Source organism: Haemorhous mexicanus, chromosome 7 (assembly GCF_027477595.1).
Source record: "Haemorhous mexicanus isolate bHaeMex1 chromosome 7, bHaeMex1.pri, whole genome shotgun sequence".
Lineage (NCBI taxonomy): Eukaryota > Metazoa > Chordata > Aves > Passeriformes > Fringillidae > Haemorhous > Haemorhous mexicanus.
This window is the reverse complement of record NC_082347.1, coordinates 15706699-15726217: the sequence shown is the minus strand read 5'-3', so window position 1 is coordinate 15726217 and position 19519 is coordinate 15706699. Positions and strand designations below refer to the sequence as shown.

Below are 19519 nucleotides of genomic sequence, written 5' to 3'. Positions count from 1 at the left end.
GAATGGTTTCCCAACCAGTACAGAGGACAGCAGGTGGAAGACTAAGTACTTGCATTACTTCCTGGCATTGCTGTTGTGTGGATGCTAGTTGGCTGGAAACAAACCTTCCAAAAACTGACTTCTTATAGTGGAACTTTTTCTCCTGGACAGTGTAGGATGTGAGTGTGGTTATGGGTTGGAGAAGTGTGAGAATAACTTTTGGCAGCAGCTCTTCTCCAGAGATGCAGAAATTCATTGCATAAACCTGAACTTCAGAAGCCATAAAATTAAAATTTGTGATGAGAACTGCATTTTTGTATTTCTTTTGTAAGTCCAAATATTTTCATTTAGAGCAGCAAAATGAAATGACAGTTGAAGTTGTTTGCTGTTTTATTCAGGGTACAAGAAGGAAATTATTTCCTTACCTAAAAGACAATTTGTAGTTAGTTATTCACTGTAAGTCACTTGTGTGTCAGACTTCAGTAGTAGTCTTTTCTGAAAATTTTGCTACTAAGTTTCTCCTTTTTTGTGTAATTTGCCGTGGTAAATAAGTGGTTGTATTTAGGGTTTACCGCTGTCTTTTACATGATACACATATTTTCAGAGTGACATTTCAAGGGTTTTTTTTTGGTAGACATTACAAGAAGACTTCATTATAGCAAAACCTTTAAACTGGAGGGCTTAAAAAGTATAAACCAGGTGGATAAAGACCTAATACTTTTTGTCAATGATCACTGAATGTGTTGTGTATTATTGTAACTTTCCAAAGTTGCCTGCATAGGTGACTAATTTTTTTAATATTCCATTTTAGTAATAAATATATCTTTTCTTGTAGATAAAATCCAGAACTTGAAAGAAGATAATGGGAACAGTCATTTCATCTATGACAATGCTGGAGACAGTAATAAAACCAATGCTGAGACCACAGACACTTCTGGATGCAACACTGAAGCCAAGGACTTGCCTGATTCTTGGGACTCCCATGTGGGAAAACCAGCAGATTCTGCGTCAGAAACATCTCAGACAAAGGGGCCACTAAGAACTCACTTGTATGAATGGGAGGATGAAACTGAAGACGCCAGAACTGGAGAGTATATATTAGCTTTTGACAATGATCATCTCTCAGAGGTGAAGAGCAAGGATGAGGAGTGTGATAAAGAAGATAATGAAAATCCAAAGGAAGCCATTAGTGAAGAACTTGTGCAAACTATTCCTAGGCCAAGCAACTGTAGGACATATTGTCGATCCAACAAAGCGAAACTGCAGGGGGCAACAAATTTTGACAAGCTAATGGATGGCACTAGTCAGTCTTTATCCAAAGCAAACAATGAGTCAAATAATGATGGTCTGAATGCAGGAAAAAAAGTTTCTTTAAGTAGTGGGACCAGTTTTAGAGGGACAGTTGGACGGACTAGAGACTACACTGTTCTCCACCCTTCTTGCTTGTCAGTTTGCAATGTCACCATCCAGGACACCATGGAGCGCATGGATGAATTCACCTCAGCAGCCCCCACTGACCTGGGTGAAGCTGGGCGCCTGAGGAAAAAGGCAGACATGGCCACCACAAAAACTACAACCAGGTTCCGACCAAGCAATACCAAATCCAAGAAGGATGTCAAATTAGAGTTTTTTGGGTTTGATGATCAAGACGAGGGAGGGGGAGATGAAGGCGCCTCTAGAAGTTCTGGGAGTTCCAATTACAAAATCAAGTACTTTGGGTTTGATGACTTAAGTGAAAGCGAGGATGAAGATGAAGAGTGGCAGGTAGCAGAAAGGAAGGCCAGCAAAAAGCGAAGTAGAACTGTACCATCTGCTTCACTGCAGTCAACCTCTGATGGCAATGAAAACTGTTCCCAGGATAGCCAGCTCAGCACTAATGCAGGTCAGTAGAAGTTTTTTGGAATACGTGGGTGGCATTTAATTTTAATTGACTTCAATGTTTTGTTCTTTTTGCAGTCTTTGTAGGAATTTGTCCAACAATACTGATTTGGAAACCTAACAGTTAAACTTGCTAGAAAACTAACAGCTAAACTTACTTCTCCTGTGGTCCTGTCTGGTGTTTCATATCTCTCTTGAAGTATGCTTTATACTCCTTGATCTCTTGCCAGAGGTAGAGGGCCTTTTTCTTTTCCAGTAGAAGATTTGTACCTTTTTGGTGTTGAGCATAAGCATCTATGCCTGGAAGGCAGGTATTCTCCCACAGAGCCTCCAGATCAGCCCACAATTGCAGAGCTGAGTGCACACATTTAAGTAGCTCTTAAGAAATGGGAAATATCTTTTTCTGGTTTTGAATGTGTCTGTAGGCAGTTTGGACCTTTCTCAGGCTCCATCTTATCTGAGGATGCATGACTCAAGGGAGAGGCTGTGGGGACCCATGGAGTGCCAGTTAGATAACTGGCTTTGGGAGAGACTCTGCATATTTGTTTCTACTCTTGTTTTCAGTTTTAGGTATCTCCTCCTGCACAGGCTGGGGAGCGGGGTGTGTGTGTACTCACACACATAAATATGAGTAAAACTGTGGATGTGGCAGCTGCTGAGCAAGTTCTGGTGGTTAAAATCCTTTGCAAAATGAGACTTCCTTGGTGGTAGGTTGGGTCCTGTGTGCTGGTGAAGAACAAAATTAATACCTTTGGAAGGTTGCTTTTAGCTCTTCTGTTTTGAAAAATCTAATGTCAGAGAATCACTTATGTTGGAATAAGTATTTCAAAACACTGCAACTGTTCTACGGAACGTTCTGGTCCTCCATTTTGGAGCATGAAGCGTGAGAAGTTTTATCAACTCTCTTAAGTTGTTACACTTTAAGACTTTGGCCAGATGTATTTCATTGTGATAGGAAGAGAGGGTTTCAATCTAGCTTTGCAAATGTTGGAGAAGCTGGGGTTTTTTTCCTACTAATAGCTTCTGCTAATATAATCCAGAAATAAAATTTCAGAGGAAAAAATGTTCATTTCTCTGTTCTAATTATAGCTGTTTCTAAAACCAGAATTTTCTGTAAGCCTTTTAATCAAACTGAATGTCACCACTAGGGTTTTTTTGTGGATTTGAAAGGAACAAATGAATACTGATTTTGTACAAGAAGATTGTTTTCAAACAAGAAAACCCCATGATTTGTTTTCATAAAATTTACTTATGATGAGGCACTTGGGTTCCAGCGTCTTTGGAAAATGGGTTTATCTTACAGGGCTGCTTAAGAAGTACTCTTAGTCCCTGTCTTTAATGACTTCTTGTTCAGCCATTTATTCCAAGGGGAAAATTTGCTTGTACAGTTAATGCAGCTGAAATGCTGACCCATCATATAATCCTTTCAGCAGCTGTCCTCAGAAGTCTCAAAATATCCACACTTTGCATTTGGCACTACATTCACCAAGCAGGCCTTTTTACTCCCAGGTATCACAGATGTTTACTCTAAAATATTTTCCTAATAGATTTCCATGGCACAGGGGAATGTAAATTTATGTTTTGTAAGTTCTTAATGTGCTTCTCCACTTCAGGTAAGAGCTACTTCTCAGTCCCTCTTCTGGGAGATGCTTCCCCTTTGTTTTGCATCTCCTTAGCTCATTTGATTCTTTTCTGTTGCTGTTGGCAGGTGAGATTTGGCTTGCAGGTTTTTTTCTGAAATTTGAAAAGGTGATGCCCTATAGTACAGATTATGAAAATAGGGAGTCTGATGGTGCCCTAAAATTTGTGAGACTCCTTGCTAAAATTCACACTGCTTTCTCTCAGACCTTTGCAAATTGTGACAATCATGATCGCTCAGAACAGCCATGATAAGAGTCCTTAAATATAGTGATGCTGAGCCTGAGAATTTCTCAAGAGCTTCTGAATCTAAGCCTGAAGTTGCAGTAAAATGTGACATTGCTCTAAGGTATTGTCTTTGCATACTGGAAAAATGTGACTTCTGCATCCGTGAAAAATGCCAGCTTTGACTCCAAGCCTGAGAAACAGCTTTTAGAACATCTAGCGCAATAAAACTCTGTCCTGAAATGTTGAACAGTACTGAGAGGTGCTAATGCTACCTGAGTTCTGTATGTGCTGTTCTTTCTTTGTTCTAATGAATAAAGGCCCAGATAAAAATCCAGTGTTCCTGTTCCAGGTTGACAGGTGAAATGCCAGGCTGCCTCTCTGAATTTCAGCCCTTGGAAAATCCCAAGACTGATTTTGGTGTTCTGTGCATAGAGAATGTTACATGGCATAATCAGTTTTTCAAGAAACTTGATGCTTTCTGTCACAGCCTTACTTTGCCATAATACTGATTTGGTTACTTGCCATAATTTAGGTGTATTTTTATGAAAGAGCTTTTAGAACCTTAATTTAAAACATCTGATGAAATTTTTGTAATGAAACATTATAAAGACTTCTTCTAGTCTAGTAGTTTACAGAGGGAAAGTTAGTTTAACAATACATTTTTAAATGTTTTGACAATCGAAATTTAAGAAAGCATAAGGGCTAAGGAACAATATTGTTAGTGCAGGAAAAATTGCAAAACAGATAAATTCAGCTTTGGTTTGACTGTCTTTAATTGAAAAACATCTTCTGTTGCTCTCTTCTATGATAGTCTTTTCTGCTGAAGTAGTTAAAAACACAAAAAAACTCCTCAAACAAAAGTCAAGTAAATAAAACCCTCACCTCTGAAAAAAAAGCTCTACCTTTTAAATTCCTAGATGCTATTACCATATTTTTAAATGAAAAAACTTCTCAACTTTATTAGCCTTAGATTTTTGCTGAAGTGTTGAGTTCCTGGTAAAATTTTGCTTTTTATTTTGCCATTGCAATTTTAAATTTTCTCAGATTCCTCTGTAGCAGCCCAGTGAAGCAAAGGCCCCTTTGGCTTGTGAGCCTCCCAGCTGGATTCCACTAGAATGCCAGGGGCTAAAAGTGCTGGTGAGACTTCCCTAGATTTGAAACACTGTTTTTGTCATTTCAGTAGCCAGAGTACAGGATGACTGCAGTGAGGAGAAGCTTTTAATACTGGAAGAAAGTGACTGACTTGACTGTAATAGTCGATAGGGAGTTGCATCCAAGAGAAATCTGTATTGCAGTTTAGTCTTTTGCTTTGTAAATCAGTTCTGATATGCAGCTTAACCTTTGTGTCATCGATTCATTTTTCCTTTCAGTGATCAAGATGAGATTCCTATAATCTTTTTAGGAAATGTAGCTTTTCTATTTCAGCATCTAGCACTCAGCTCAGTTCTGGTGAGCCAACTTGTCCTATTTTTTTTTTAATTTTTCATTCCTTTGCATCTTCTCAAAAACTGAGCCACCTTCATAGGGTAAACATTTTAAGCCAGTTGAAACTACATCCAAGTCCTCAAAGGCAGAGCCCTGTTTGGACTTCAAAACCTTTTGCAGAATTGCCCTGAGACACTAAAACAAAACTCTGTTGTTGTTCCCCAGGAAATTTACTGTGGTTGTTGCCTTAGTTGGTCTTTGAACATCTTTCCAATTCTAGCCAAGACAGGCAAATTATCTTAAAGATTATAAATGCCTTAAAAATGGTTAGACCGAGGGAAGAAAAGGCCTTACATGCTCCCATACTGAGAAAAAAGGTAATATGACCAATTTCTCTGTGAGGGGGCAAAAAACCCCTCCAAAAAGCCATACAGGAGAGAGCCAGTGGAAATCAAGCTCCAGTGGGGGTCATTGCTTACCAAACTCCTTTTGTGTTTCCTCACTTAGTTCATGTTAACAGAAGACTTCTCCCTCAGACCCTATTTAGTTTATATTTAAAAGTCTGCTAAGATAATGTATGCAGAGTGCCTTAGGAGTACCTAGAAGGCCTTCAAAGCACTGCTCAAATAGCAGCATTCCAGGTAAACTTACAAAGTTAGTAAGTGTTTGATGTGCTAGCAACATCAGAAAATGCAGAATTATCCTATTGTAAGTAGGAGTTGAAATTTTTTTATCAAGAAGTTTCTTTGAATTTAAAATCAAATTTAAATGGGATAGTTCAGAATCCCATAGGAGTAGAATTCAAACAAGGAAATTTAAGGTATAGAAATTGTGGCTTAGTTGATCCCAGAGCATTGTTAATCATTAGTGAAGGCAATGCCAGGTCCAAGTCTTAGCACTGGGCACAAGTTACTGTTCTCATTTGTTGGGTGAAATATTTTCTATTTCTAGAATGACTTGCATATTTATCCTGACTGTGGTCAAGTAAATTGCTTTTTAGCTTTTAATCTACAATAGGAGAGTTTAGTTCTTTTGGTTTGACTTTCTTTGAGATCTGCTTTCAGGGCCTGACTTTCTCAGAAATATTTCAGGATTTATAAGGATATATATCAAAGCAATTTGATTTTACTCCTTAAATTGGCTTCAGCAAGAACTAAGTTGTCTTTTACATAGATTTGGAAGTAGTTTTGTATCATTTAAGTTGGTCTGTGGTACTTTTCCTCAGTTACACTAATTTTATCAAACATCTGTTACACAGTGGTTTTCAGAGGGGCTGTTGATGCTGTGTTTGTAGGCTCTTGTGCTCACCTGACACAACCCCACTGAAAATCAGCGGGATAAAACGGACCAGTGAAAGGAGATGCCTTGCAGCAGGCATCCTGCCAGTCCTGGTGCTGCTAAGCCTGTTGAAATTTACTGCAATTTTGGAAACTTTGGAGCTTTATTTTAAGAGTAGTTCTATTCCTCAGACAAGTTTTGTATCCTTGAGAATGCCATTAGAAATTTGGTTGCCTGCTTTGCCTTTCTTGCCTTTGCTTGCCTTCTTACCCAGCTTGGCTGGTCCTATGTATTTGGGGTTAGAGTAACCCATCCTACCTCCTTGTAGTATTCTTGCAGTGCACTTTTCAAACAGCAGAAGCTTTTCAGGAATAGATTGGTTTTCTAAACAGATTGTCAGATGAAACAGTGCCTCTCTGTACCTGTCTTTATTTCCATCTTGAAATTTGTGGTGACTTCTGGTTTGTGCCAAGTAAACCCCTTCCCTTGTCTCCAAGGCATAGTGTTTCAAACAAAGCAACACAAGTTTAAAAAAAGCAACCAAGGACAGAAATTGAATTTGATGAGTGAATTGCAGATTGACAGTCCAGGATGGGGTACTGGAGTCAGTGGTAATGCAAGCATCGAATCCATTGAAAGGCCATGTCAGCAGTTCTTCCTTCTCTCTGACTCTTTCCTGAGCTGATCACAGCAGAATAAGCCAATACAAACAGCCTGCCTTCATGAAAAGTGAAGCAAGATCAATTCTTCTGTTCTGTAATTGTAGTGTGTTTTTATAAATCTCTTAATCTCACACTTTTGAAGAGCCCAATCTCCTGCTTTATTCTTCTGCTGCTCAGGTTTGTAGCAGTAAGCCAGCCATTAGTAAGCTCATGTAAAAGGTGCCCTGGGATTTAAGGAGTATGGGATAGGAAACAATGGCCTGCAGCTTACCCAGGGGGCAAGAAGTGCTGTAATATTTTTGATTGTGCACCTTGTCATGCTTCTATATATTACTCCAGTCCGGTCAGCAAGCCTGAGCTGTATCCAGGACTGTGCTTGGTATTAAGGCTGATTTTTCTGATGAATATTGATGGTTCATTATGTCATGTCAGAAGCTATTGGTGTGGAATTGTCAGATGCAAGAAATGCTCTAGCAGTTCAACAGCTTTTAAAATGATTCTTTCATGTCTATATTTACCTTTAACAGATCTGGAGTTTTCAGAGGATGCATCTGGTGTGCTTGAAGGCAATAAGAAATCCACAAATAAACAAGGTGATAAATCTAAGGAAAACACCAGGAAGATTTTTAGTGGGCCAAAGCGGGTGAGTAATAATGCTGAGACCAATACCAAGTTCTTATTTTACTGAACTCCTCAGGATTGATGTTTCTTCTTAGGTATGCAACAGGGCTTTTCAGATCATATGTTGGCCTTTAATAGTATTTCTGGAAAAGTAAAATATTCAAGTGCAATACTTTGTATTTATTACTGGAAGGTTCAGTTTTCAGGTTCACATTCCTGCTATGGAGAACCAGACTTGTAATGTAGATGCATTCCTTGGAGATATTTTTAAAACAAAGCATCAGTAAATTCTCTGTATTTTACTTTGTGGTTTGTTGGTGTTTGGGGGGGGGGTGGGATTCTTTTGGTCTCTTTTGTTTGCTCTCCCAAGAAATATCTATCATATTATAAAGATAGAACTTTTCTTAAAATGTGAAATTGGGTGTTGGTATAGTCTTTATAAGGATAAGTGCATTTATAGCATTTGGAATAGTGAGATTTTCTTTTCATTGGAAAAAAAAGCAGCCTTCAATCCCACCCCAGTCTTCCTCAACTGTGTAATATTCAGTATGAATTTGCTCTTTTCATAGCATGAAAAGAGCTTATTCATTTTCTTGATCTTACAGAAACATGGTTTATCTGTCACTATGGGTGTGCAGTATTTTGAGGTTTTTAAAAATGTGCATACAGCAAAAATGGAGTGTAGCCACCAGGTAAAAGTTTGCAATAGGGGGATCCATGTTATCTCCATTAAAAGAAGCTTTTATGACCCTAATGTCCAGGGCAGCCATTTCTAATGCTTAAGGCCTTCTCATGAGCTTTTTGCATACCTTGTTTGTGTTACCTGGTGACACCAGTCCCTGTCTCACCATCATTGCAATCCCCAACTGCTCTAGGAGGAGAAAGAGGGAAATGAGCTTGTATTTCTGCTTTCCCTTGGAGTTCCATAGGTTTTGCAAGACCTGGCAGTTGCATGATATTATAGAAACTGTCTTTCATGTGTGTTCAGAATGTGCTCATGAGTCCATCAATTCAAAGAAGTTTTTAAAATTATTTTTTGTAAGGAATTTTAATAATTCCTCATGAAGGTACCTAATTACTTGTGTTAAGTAATACTTGTAGTATTACTATAACACAAGTAATAATAATATATAATAATATATAGTAATTACTTGTAGTTTCGCTTAAAGTAATTTTTCAAGATGCCTTTTTTTTTTTGGTCTTCCAGAACCAGAAGATTTATCTCCCCGATTGTGTTCTTATATATCAATTTTTCCTTTAAAAAAAGGATTTGTGGGTGGAGAAAGGATGACAGATTTGGTTTAGCTCTCAAAACGTGCTGGGGAGTATTTTCATGTGGGAGAAGAGGTGACCAGTAGGTCCTGTCCATTGTGATGCCCTTTGAAAAAGAATGTCACTTGCTGTTTTGACTTTGGACAGAATGAGAAGCTCCTCCCTCCACAGTTTGAAGTCTGATAAGTGAGGAGGGTGTTTTCACAACTGAAATAGTATTTCTTGGAGATGGAATTTCCTCAGCTTCTGCTGATTAAATAATCATTTTTTAAAATTCAGCTTCTTATCAGTGAACATGTTCCTGTACACTGAGAAAAAGAAGTACAGGAAGTGCAAATTTGCCTGTAACTTTTTCAGTTACATATTTTAACAGCATAAAACAGCTGTGGGTGTTCTGCTAAATACAGAAAGTTTTTTTAATTTAAATATTTAAATGCCACAAATATTCTTCTGTGATTGCATTTCATGTGTTTCTTGTTTAATTTTTATTCTTTAAATCCCTGAGATTTTATGTGAAAATGGTTCTAATTAATTTTGACTCTATATATCATGAAATTATGGGGTAAGGAAAAAGCCTTACAGCAATATCATGCTATAAAGGAGAATGGTTTCAACTCTAGAAAATTCTCAGTTGGGGATAAATTTTATTCAAGTGGGAAAGTTGAGAATGAAACAGCTTTTTTGACCCTGTAGTGTTATAGAGGACCTAGAAGTAGATGTTGCTGTAATTGAGGTTCAAATTTTAAACTTCAATGTTCACTAATCATGTGGCTGATACATGGAGTTACTAAAAAAGCTTGTAAAGCTTGTTCTGATGGTAATTAGAGCTGCTATAATTATCTTCCTAAAATATAGATCTAGACTGTTTATCTTAGTTGTATCTTAAGGGAATTCTCATTCTGGGAACGGAAAAAAAAAACTTGAAAGTATTAAGCTGATGATAATAACTAATGATCTTCAGAAAAAAATCTCTGGAACTACTTCACTGTCTCAGCACCATTTATTTTTTCTGGTAGAAGCTAGCAGATACAGTATGAAATATTTTCTGTTAGGTGATTTTCAGAGCTGTGGCACTGCATCACACTGAGCTGCCAAGAAAAAAGCTCTGTTACTCAGGAAGCAGCAGGTGCTATCATTAAATTTCAGCAGATCCAGAAAGCTCAAGTATTTTTTCTGGTCTGTATTCAGCCGATCTGTCACCAATGGTTGTAGTTTTGAAAACTTGATCATTGTCTCCTAATGCTAAACTCCAGTTCTTGAAACTTTGAGTGCAATAAAATATTACTGACATCATTGACTTTGTGTATAACAGTGGTTCTAAACAGTGCTTTTACTGTAAGGACTGAAATCACTGCCGGGTTACAGTAGCCAAGGACATTGATAGGTGAGTAAAGTCTCAACCAGAGCTGTGCTTTTAAGTGAATTAAACCTCTTTATCATGAGCCTGAAATATAGGGGGAGTGTTACATTCCATAGCAACATAATTAAGTACTTACAGTACATAAATATTGGCATTGCTTGAGTTGCAAATTATGGGTGTGAAGCATACATGAGTAACATCTGCAGAAGTTTGTTTGCAACTGTTTACAATTTTAATTCAACTGGTTGGGTAACTCATGCTCTAGCATGTCAGTTTGGGAACTCTGGATACACCCACCTGCTGGCCCCTTTGAGCTTAGTTCCCTTCTGCAGATGAAACTAATTCTCCATTAGCAGCCAAACCAAATAGAGTAGACAAGAAATTTTTTTGGTGCTGTGGTCCAAATCTACTGAGACTAAAGACTTGAAAATAGGCAGCATAAAAATTATTTCCTGACATTTCTTGCTCCTGCTGCTTTCACAACAGATTTTAGCTAGAGTCAGCAAATGAAAAGAAACAGTTTTTGTAGGAATACTCTGGAACAGTTTCCTGTGGTCTTATGCAAAATATCTGTCTCTAAATAGGAATCTGAAAAAAGCCAACTTAAAAGTGTATGATAAGGAGGGCTGATCTATCCCCAAGCAAAACCTTCTGATCTATCAGCCCTAAAAATTAATGCTTATACTTAGTGTTTTGTGTCAGTTCAGTGTTTGTGTTGTCCAGCATGTCCCTAAGGACCACCATATCCTCTAAACAGTACATTTTCTGGAATGGCCCCTCAGCTCTTAAACTCAAAATTTATAATGAGTGATTGGCAGCTCAGTGCTGATCCTAGTTCTGCTTGTGGCCATAGGAAGCCAACCTAGACGTGGTGAATACTGATTACCTTTGAATATTTCAAGGTAAGAATTTAGATAGAGTTGCAAATCACAGTTAAAAGGTATGGGAGCCTTTAAGCTTGAGGGGCCTGGGAGGGGGGCAGAAACTATAATCTTTCTGTTACTGCTCTTCAGGGCTGCTGAGGCATGTGGGAAGACTTAAGGAGCTACATCCAGGAGACAGAGGAGGTATAAGAGAAAAAAAACCTGACTCTCAAGTTGGGACAACTGGAAGCAGACTCAGTCATATGTTTTCTCAAAGTAGCATGAAATTTCAATTAGATGAGTACTTTGTGAGGAATTTTTTTTTTCCCATGCCTTAGAGTAGGTGAATTTTAGAAACAAGTCCTTTGGAATTAGTTTCTTAGATGTTAATATCTTTTGCATTGGGTATATTTCATAAAGCTTCTGTACTACTATAGAATGCAATTTTAGCATCTATAAAATACTGAAATTTTCTTGAGAGTTTGAAATGTGTGTTTTATGATTGGTAAGATGAGGAAGAAAGTGTTCCGTGCATGGTCAGTCTACATTGGTGATTCATGGACTACTGGTCAAGCTAAAAACTAACTTGAAGGCTAATTCATTGCTTAATGACTTGTGACTCCAGTTAAAATGGGCGTGTTTCAATTAAATATTCACTTTTGCAATGAAAAATTATTGTTTTTAAATGACTCGATGCTAGTTTAATTTTTTTTCTTATTCTCTTACATTCATATAGGAGAAATGTCTTTTAATTTCACTAAGTTGGAAGTCTTAGCCCTAGAAAACCTGTCTGGCTTGCAACTGTGTACACATTCCCACAGGTACCCAGTGAATGGGGATACATCAGTGGGCTTTTTCTTTTCCTCTTGTTGTGCACACATTGGCTTGTGCAGGAAAAGGTATGGAAAAACCTCTTTGCCACTAACTTGATGTTCATGGTGTTTCCTTTGGCCCATTCAAATACTGGACCACAGAGTTTTCTGTTTGTGCAGGTTTTGGCTGCAATACAGTTAATTTTCTTCAGAGGAGCTCTTACAGGGTTGTTTTGGGTCTGTGCTGAGAACACTATTGGTAGTGCTAGGATGTTTTTGTTATTGCTGAGCAGCACTTAGAGCCAAGGCCTTTTCTGCTCCTTATCCCACCCTGCCAGCCAGGATGCTGGGGGTGCCCAAGGAGGTTTGGAGGGGACAGCTGGTCACAGTGACCTAAGGGATATTCCATATCATATGACAATGTGCTCAGCAATATAAAAATCTGGAAGGGGAGGAAGAGGGGACACACCTTTGAAGTGATGGCCTTTGTCTTCCCAAGTAGGTGTTACACCAGATGGAGCCTTGCTTTCCTGGGAATGGTTGAAAAACTGCATGCCCATACGAAGTGGTGGATTAATTCCTTGTTCTGTTTTGCTTGCATTCATGGCTTTTGCTTTCCTGTGTAACTGTCTTTATTTCTTTGTGTTTTCTCACTTCTACCCTTTGGTTTCTACCTCATCCCACTGGGGGTGAGTAAGCAAGGAGCTGGGTCGGGCTGAGTTGCCAGCTGGGATAAAATCACAGCAGTCCTTTTTGGCAGCTGACATGAGGCTCAGTGGGTTTGAGATAGTGACAGATTTGATTGGGATGTGCTAGATCAAGCTGATAGCTGTTAGTGCATTTTAGCTGTTAATTGACAGGTGTCTGCCTGCCATGGGGCCCCCTTGCCTTACTGTGTGGCATGGCATTTGGCTTTCACTGCTTGCTGTGCCTGGGAACGTTTTGGTAACAGCACTTTTTTAAAGTACTGTTAAAGTTTAGTACACTAAAGTGGCATTGCTTGAAAGTTCCTCTACTAGTGTGGACCGCATTTGCCATGAAAAGCTGAGATCTTCTTGGATTAACCAAAAATACCCCAGTCCCAAGCCCAACACAGCCCCATCTACTGTAAGGGCTGAAAGAGGCAAAAAATACTTAAAGAAGCATGTGGTTATGCTTCTTTTGTTCTCCCTTTGCTTTACCAGCTCCCTCCTGTTTCCCTGTGCCTTCCCAATGTTGTGTATTACTATAAAAATAACTCACTGAAAAGGAAATATTTAACATAAATCTTAGTCCAGTTCACTGGGAAACTAAACTATTCTATCTACTCAGTTGAGGCGACCCAAGGAGAGAGATTAAGTCCTCTTAACCTGTTTAAGTCAACACTGCAGCTGAGAAATGCTCACTAAACACAACAGTGTTAGCAGGATTCCATGCAGCACTTTGATCAAGTGATGTTAGTGTGGTTGGTCATGACAGAAGTGTTGAATATGTGAATGAAAGCATTGCTGAATTCAGACGTGGCTTAGCCAACAGATTGCTGCTGAACTTGGTATCCAAGAGAAAAACTTGAGCCAGTCATAACCCTGTAACTACTGCTTTTCACAATTTAGTCAAGTATTAGGAATAACATCTGTACCCAACAAAGTACAGAAATGTGTGCAAGATTTCCAAATGTGGTCTTTGGACAGGTAAGTTTGAAGGACATGTTAAACCAATACTGTGTAAAGAGAACTTATTTCCAGTTACCAAGTGCTGAACCAGGTAGAAATTTTATTTTTTTCTTCTCTGTGATTTCAGTCTGATCTGCAGCTAGTCCTTAGTTCATTACTGAAATGCATCTTTCTTGTCCCATAGGCAGGTTTTTTTCCATTAGGAGGTCAATTTCATAATGGAAAATAAAATACTCCTGTTATAAGGTTAGGTACTGTCAGAAACTGTCAATACCTGAAAAAGAAAACTTAGCTGTGAGCCTTTATTTCTGCTAGCATTTGTTGTAATGCATGTCTTAAGGGTATAAGAGATCTTTTGCAGTTTGATGGGAGCTTTCTCCACTGGTGTTTCATGCTGACTGGAAGGAGCTATAAATACCAGTTAGAAACAAATGCTGGGTCTGAGTAAACTAGAAGTTCAAAATGAAAAGCTTATACCTCATCTTTGAAAGTATTTTGAAACTGGAGAAGTATGAACCCGTGCCCGTTCTGGGCTGGCTGTGTAATCTTAGGGCTAATGTGACAATGACGTGTGTGTGGGAGGGGACAGAAACTAGGCTGCACTGTGGTCTGTAGTTTTCCACTTAGCCTGTGTTGTACTGTGCAGCAGATGTTTATCAAAGGCATCCTGCGAGTAACGTTTCTTTTTGCTGGCCTGCAAACGAATCAGCGTTTCCCCAAATTAGATTTTTTTAAGATTTTTCTTTTTTCTTTCTTTTTTAAGTTTTAGAGTATGTGAACGTTAGTCTGTCTTAAGTGCATAAACCTATGTGATTTTGCTTCATTACTTTTCCATAGCTTATTTCAAATAAATAGTTCTGAAAAAGCAGCCGAGGAATCTTAATTCAAAAGTTTTGCTATCAGTCATAGCCCTTTCTATACATATAATGGTAGGATCAGAGTAGACTGGCCAGGGCTCATTTTAAAAACAAGTGTTTGTCTTCATCTTGCATAACCTTTAGTTCAAGTGTGTCCTACCCTAAGGATGAACAGTTGTAATAAAGCATTTTTTTTCGGTGATAATAAACTGCTGGTAACTATGCACATTGAGCTGCTCTTTGCATCCTAATTGAGAAAGTTGAAATTGCTTGTTTTTAGGAGGAAAGATTGTTAGTTGGCATGAGCTGTTTTGACTCCACTGAGGAGTCAAGCTGAATTTGGGCAATTTAAATATTCTGTGACCTCTCAGTTCAGTACTAAGCCCAGTCTGTCTGTCAGCAGGCTGACAAACAGTGCTGGGCAGAGCTGACAACCTGTGACTGCCTGTTGCTTCTTCTGCAGTGCATTCCTTTCATTTGCTGGTTGGTGCTTCTGGCAGATTGGCTCCCCAGTCCTGAACTGAAGTGGTTTTTGTGGGGATTTTTTTGTCAAATATGTTTTGTTGGAATGATGAACAAGAGATGAGCTGTTTCAAGTGCCAGTCAGTTATAATCAGCTTGTCTATTGTAAGCAATTTTGATGTATTGCTGGAATAAAAATAAATTTTGAAAATATTTTGAAAGGTAAGAATAAATCTATTTAATAGCTTATTAGTCAGAAACCAAAGCCTCATATTGACACTATTATTTCACCTAACATTTGCAAAACCAAATTCTTCTGTAAGCATCTTTATTTAATACTGGCTCCCAAGTGCTTACCATTTAGGGACTTTTTAATTAATTTTGATGTAAATTACCAAAACCAATTCTTAATGTTTAAGCTAGTAAGCAGGATACTAGTCAGGACTGGCAGGTTTTTAGATTAGTCACCTAAATTGAAGAGTGAAGTAGCTGCTGTAATTTTACTGAATTGAGTTGGGATTTAGCACCTCAAAGCCATCCTGGACTGAAAGCAAATGTCAGGATTTGGTCTTCCCACTTCAAGATAATCATTTGATGCTAATAAAAATTATTTTCTTCTCACTCCTTCATATTAAACCATGGTGAAGAGGGTGTTCTGGTAGATGCCAGGCTGAGATCCTGGTAAAAGTGCTTCCTCAAGTGTCCTCCATACACAGCTGTTGGGTAGAACTGTGGGAGCAGCATTCTTGGAAATGGCTGTTTTCTAGGTGGTGTCAAGAGAAATATTAGCAGCTTTGTCTGAGAAGGGTAGGGGTGCAAAGTGAACATAACATGCTAAGTCCTCATAGAGATGAGAGGAACAAATGAAAAATAAGCATGGAAATTCTTCTCTCCCTGTGCATACTTAGGCTTTTCAGGAAGTAGAAAAATCAAGTTGAATGGAAAATGTTTAATATCACGGTGGAAACGTGGAATTTTATATTTCCAGTTCCTGCTGGTATTAGTTCTAAGGCTAGAAGAAAAGATTGATTAAAGTATTTTTCAAACTAGGGTCTCTCTTGGATCCTCATATTCCCTGCAAAAAACTCACACACACACATCTGTTTTGTAGTTCCGGTAATTAACTTAATGCTCTAGTAAACTGGCCATGCAGGATAGATATGTAGGATAAATGTTACATTGCAGAAGGTCTCCTGTAGGAAGTTCTAAAATGGGAAAAGTTCTCAAAGGAATTAAAATGCACCAGTTTGATTTGCTAGTGGGAGCTTGATTTATATGCAGATGAATATACAAAATGTCTTCACAGCTCCTGTGTACTGTGTGAGCATGGCTGGTTCACTCAGCTCTGTCTGAGACTTGATATGCATTCAGTAATTGCACGATGAGATGTGAGCACGTCCTGAGGGGAAAATTTGTGGTGTTGAGGGCCCAGTGTCCTTGTTAGACCCGTTTCAAAGCTTTTACTTTGAATTGGCTTTGTTTTGACCTGATGTAGGCAGTGCATGGTAACAGGTGGCAGGAGGTAGGTGCTCTCTGGAGGTGCACCTGAAGTCTGATTGCCCTGGGAAGTGGTCAGGTCAGCATCCTCAGACTCAGTGATGCAAACACCAGAGCTGTAACTGAGCACATCTGGGAGATTTATTTGAACAGTGTTTTTTACTGATGCAAATGCAAACTTTTCTGTGGGTGTATGCACACCTCAGCTGTATCACCTCTGGAACTTCATTGCAGTCACTATTTTGTAAGGCTTTCCTCTTGGTAGATTGATACATTTAGGGTAGATTAGGATTAACAGGATGGGGGGAGGGGGACATGGGTCTGTGTTGGCCTGCTTCTGTCTGCCTTTCATAACCAAGAGAGCAGGAAATTTTTCTGTGCAGTTTGTGCTGGGAAGTGCTTGTGCCAGGGTGTTCCTTGAACTGCAGGTTTTTCTTTTCTCTTGAGCAAAGCATTATGTTTCCAGTATTGTGGTGATACGTCTAAACTATTGTACCCTGTCACTTTTAATTAGACTTACTGAAGGTTTCAGGCAAAAATAGTGAATGTAACCATGTGGCTTCTGCTTCTGAGCTGACTTTTAAATACACTCAGCATAAGCAGCATACGGAACATCACTGGCTATTTCTGTTAATGAATCTCATTTATTAGATTGTCCTGTTTCTTAAGTTCTGTTTTCATCCTTCACTTGGTTGTTGGACCCATCAACTTCTTGTGCCCTGTGGGCCTCCTCCTGAGCATTAAGTAACAAAATGCATTTTGCAGATCTTCAGAAGTTTGATGCAAAAAAAGCTTCAGTGACATTTTTTCCTTTGCTCCTTGTGTTGTCTAATAGTCTTTAACTTTGTCTAACACCTTGTAGTTGTGTGGCTAGGTGTGTGCATAATGTGTTTTGTGTTTAAATGGAATAGCACCTCACGATTAAGTGATCCATGGCAGAAGTTTATTGGCACTAATCTGCTGCTTTGATCGAGTAATGGAGATGCAGTTCAGATTTTGAACTCTGCAAAATCAGCTTGGTGCTGGTTTTAAAGTGCTGTTGGAAACTGCTGTCTTCTCTGAAGTCCAAATTAACTTTTTTTTCTGTTCAGTAACATGGCTCAGCTTGTGTTGAATTGATACTCCATCTTCCTGTTTTGAGGTGTGATTTCTTTTTCATTGTTCTGAGTGATGTTTGTTCCTTTCCCTTTTCAAAATAAACAGTCCATTATGAATATTTCTGTGCTGCATAACGTGCTTGTCACCTTTTTCCTGTTCAAAGTGAGACATGCAGGACAGGATAGTACTCTTAATGATGATGAATACAGAGTGGCAACTCATATATTTTGTTTATTGGGGTTTTTTTTTGGAACTTGTAGCTTTGACAAGCATCTGGCATACAATGTTACTGAATGCATTTCAAATATAAATAATTCATTTACCAGGGTATCAGCTGAAAATGTTCTTGAGTTTTCTTTTGCCATTGTCTTCTACCTTGGAAAGCATTCTTACCTGAAAATAGATGGTCTTCCGTGTTTTGCTAGTATTTTCTGTGTGACTCATGTCCCTGGCTCTTATTTTCTGCCATTCTGACATCTATGGCTGGCAGTGCTGCATCAGTATGTGCATAGTGCTCTTGAAAATTTCAGCTTTGAGGCTTTCAGGGATGGGAGGTTAAACATGACCCATAGATAATGCCATTTGGAGATGATCTTACAGAAGAGACAGCTCTGTGCATTTTGTAAAATCCCTGGCATTAGTCCTGGTTTTGTATCTGCGCTCATACCCCCAGAACCACATGCAGAGTCCCACAGTACTATATGCCTTATGCCCACCCTGGAATATTTGCACTCTTTCAGACATGTGTCTCTGTGTAAGCAGCTGTCAGTTCTAGATGTACGGGAAAAGGAAACTCCTCTGCGATTCAGCAGAAGCTCTTGCAGCTGATTAATATTGCAGAACTTATTTGCCTTAAGAACACAGAATTCAAAGGAACGATGTACTTCCACTTGCGTCAATTCCAAGTTAGTTTTGAGAGAAGGAATTATTAAAGAAAAGTCTGTGTTATTTGAATAATTGCAAGGTTTTCTTATCTTTAAGGGAAAGTTTCTTAAATTATTGCTGCTTAAATATCAGTGTTGCTTGTTCAGGGAAGCTTGTTATCACAAGCCTTTTAAAAAAACACCCCAAAACCAAACAAACCAACCTCTTCGCTTTTGTGATCAAGCCCTTCTGAAAAGTCTTTCTTCACTAGCATTCATTTGATCTTTGATACTTTTCCTGGCTTCAGTTCTGTCACTCAGCAATCCAAAGCAAGTCCACGCAGTGCTTGCTGGTTGATCGGTGTTGGTGTGGTTTCTTTGCACTTGATCTGGAAATTCATCCTAATTCTCTGCTGCAAGGGAAAATGGGAAGGTTGATTTAAGAGGTGGTTGGAAAGGAAGGATGTATTTGCTGTGCTGAAGTCCACCTGAGTTGTAAGAGAGGCTCCAAAGTCTCTGCATAATGTGTTAGAGCTGATTCGAACATACTTCTTTGGCAAGCAATGTTGGATATTTGCAGGTGTGTTCTGGTGGACCATCTGTCTGCAGGCAGTGTGAGACTGACCAGATAGCAAGTGTCAGGGTGTCTAAGGAAATACTGCTGGGAGGGCATGGAATCACAGGCCAATCACTTGTTTAGATCTTTTCTGATTTGAAGTGGAAGATCCTACAAGGAATGGTCACTAAAACTAAGCTTCAATAGGTATTTGAGATTTTAAGGATTGCTATTTCCAGCTGCACTTCAGGCACTGTTACAAGAGAGCTATTAAATGCAGATGTCCTCTTTTCTCAGAACAGGCATTTATTGGTGGCATTGCTTGTTTTCTTATGTAAAATGTAGCCTTTTTCCTCTATTGCACTAGTAATGGTTAAGTTGTAAACTGCCATGTCACAAAACACTTTGGGATGCCCTAGCTTTTGATTTAGTAAGGAATTAAGGGAGATGGGAGAAGAAAAGCCCATTTTTGACTGTTAAACAAAAAGCATACCATCTTTGGAAGCCTGTGAGCCCTG

At 38.8% G+C, this 19519-nt stretch overlaps 1 protein-coding gene across 4 annotated transcripts in view; it reads left to right on the top strand.

Moving 5' to 3' along the window:
- Window positions 1-19519, top strand: part of WAPL (WAPL cohesin release factor) — a 64821-nt gene that overhangs the window by 16320 nt on the left and 28982 nt on the right. For all 4 annotated transcript variants that reach the window (XM_059851174.1, XM_059851175.1, XM_059851176.1 and 1 more), the window contains 2 exons: window positions 815-1861; window positions 7616-7731. In XM_059851174.1, the coding sequence (XP_059707157.1) occupies window positions 815-1861; window positions 7616-7731 (1163 nt within the window). The remainder of the gene's footprint in view (window positions 1-814; window positions 1862-7615; window positions 7732-19519) is intronic.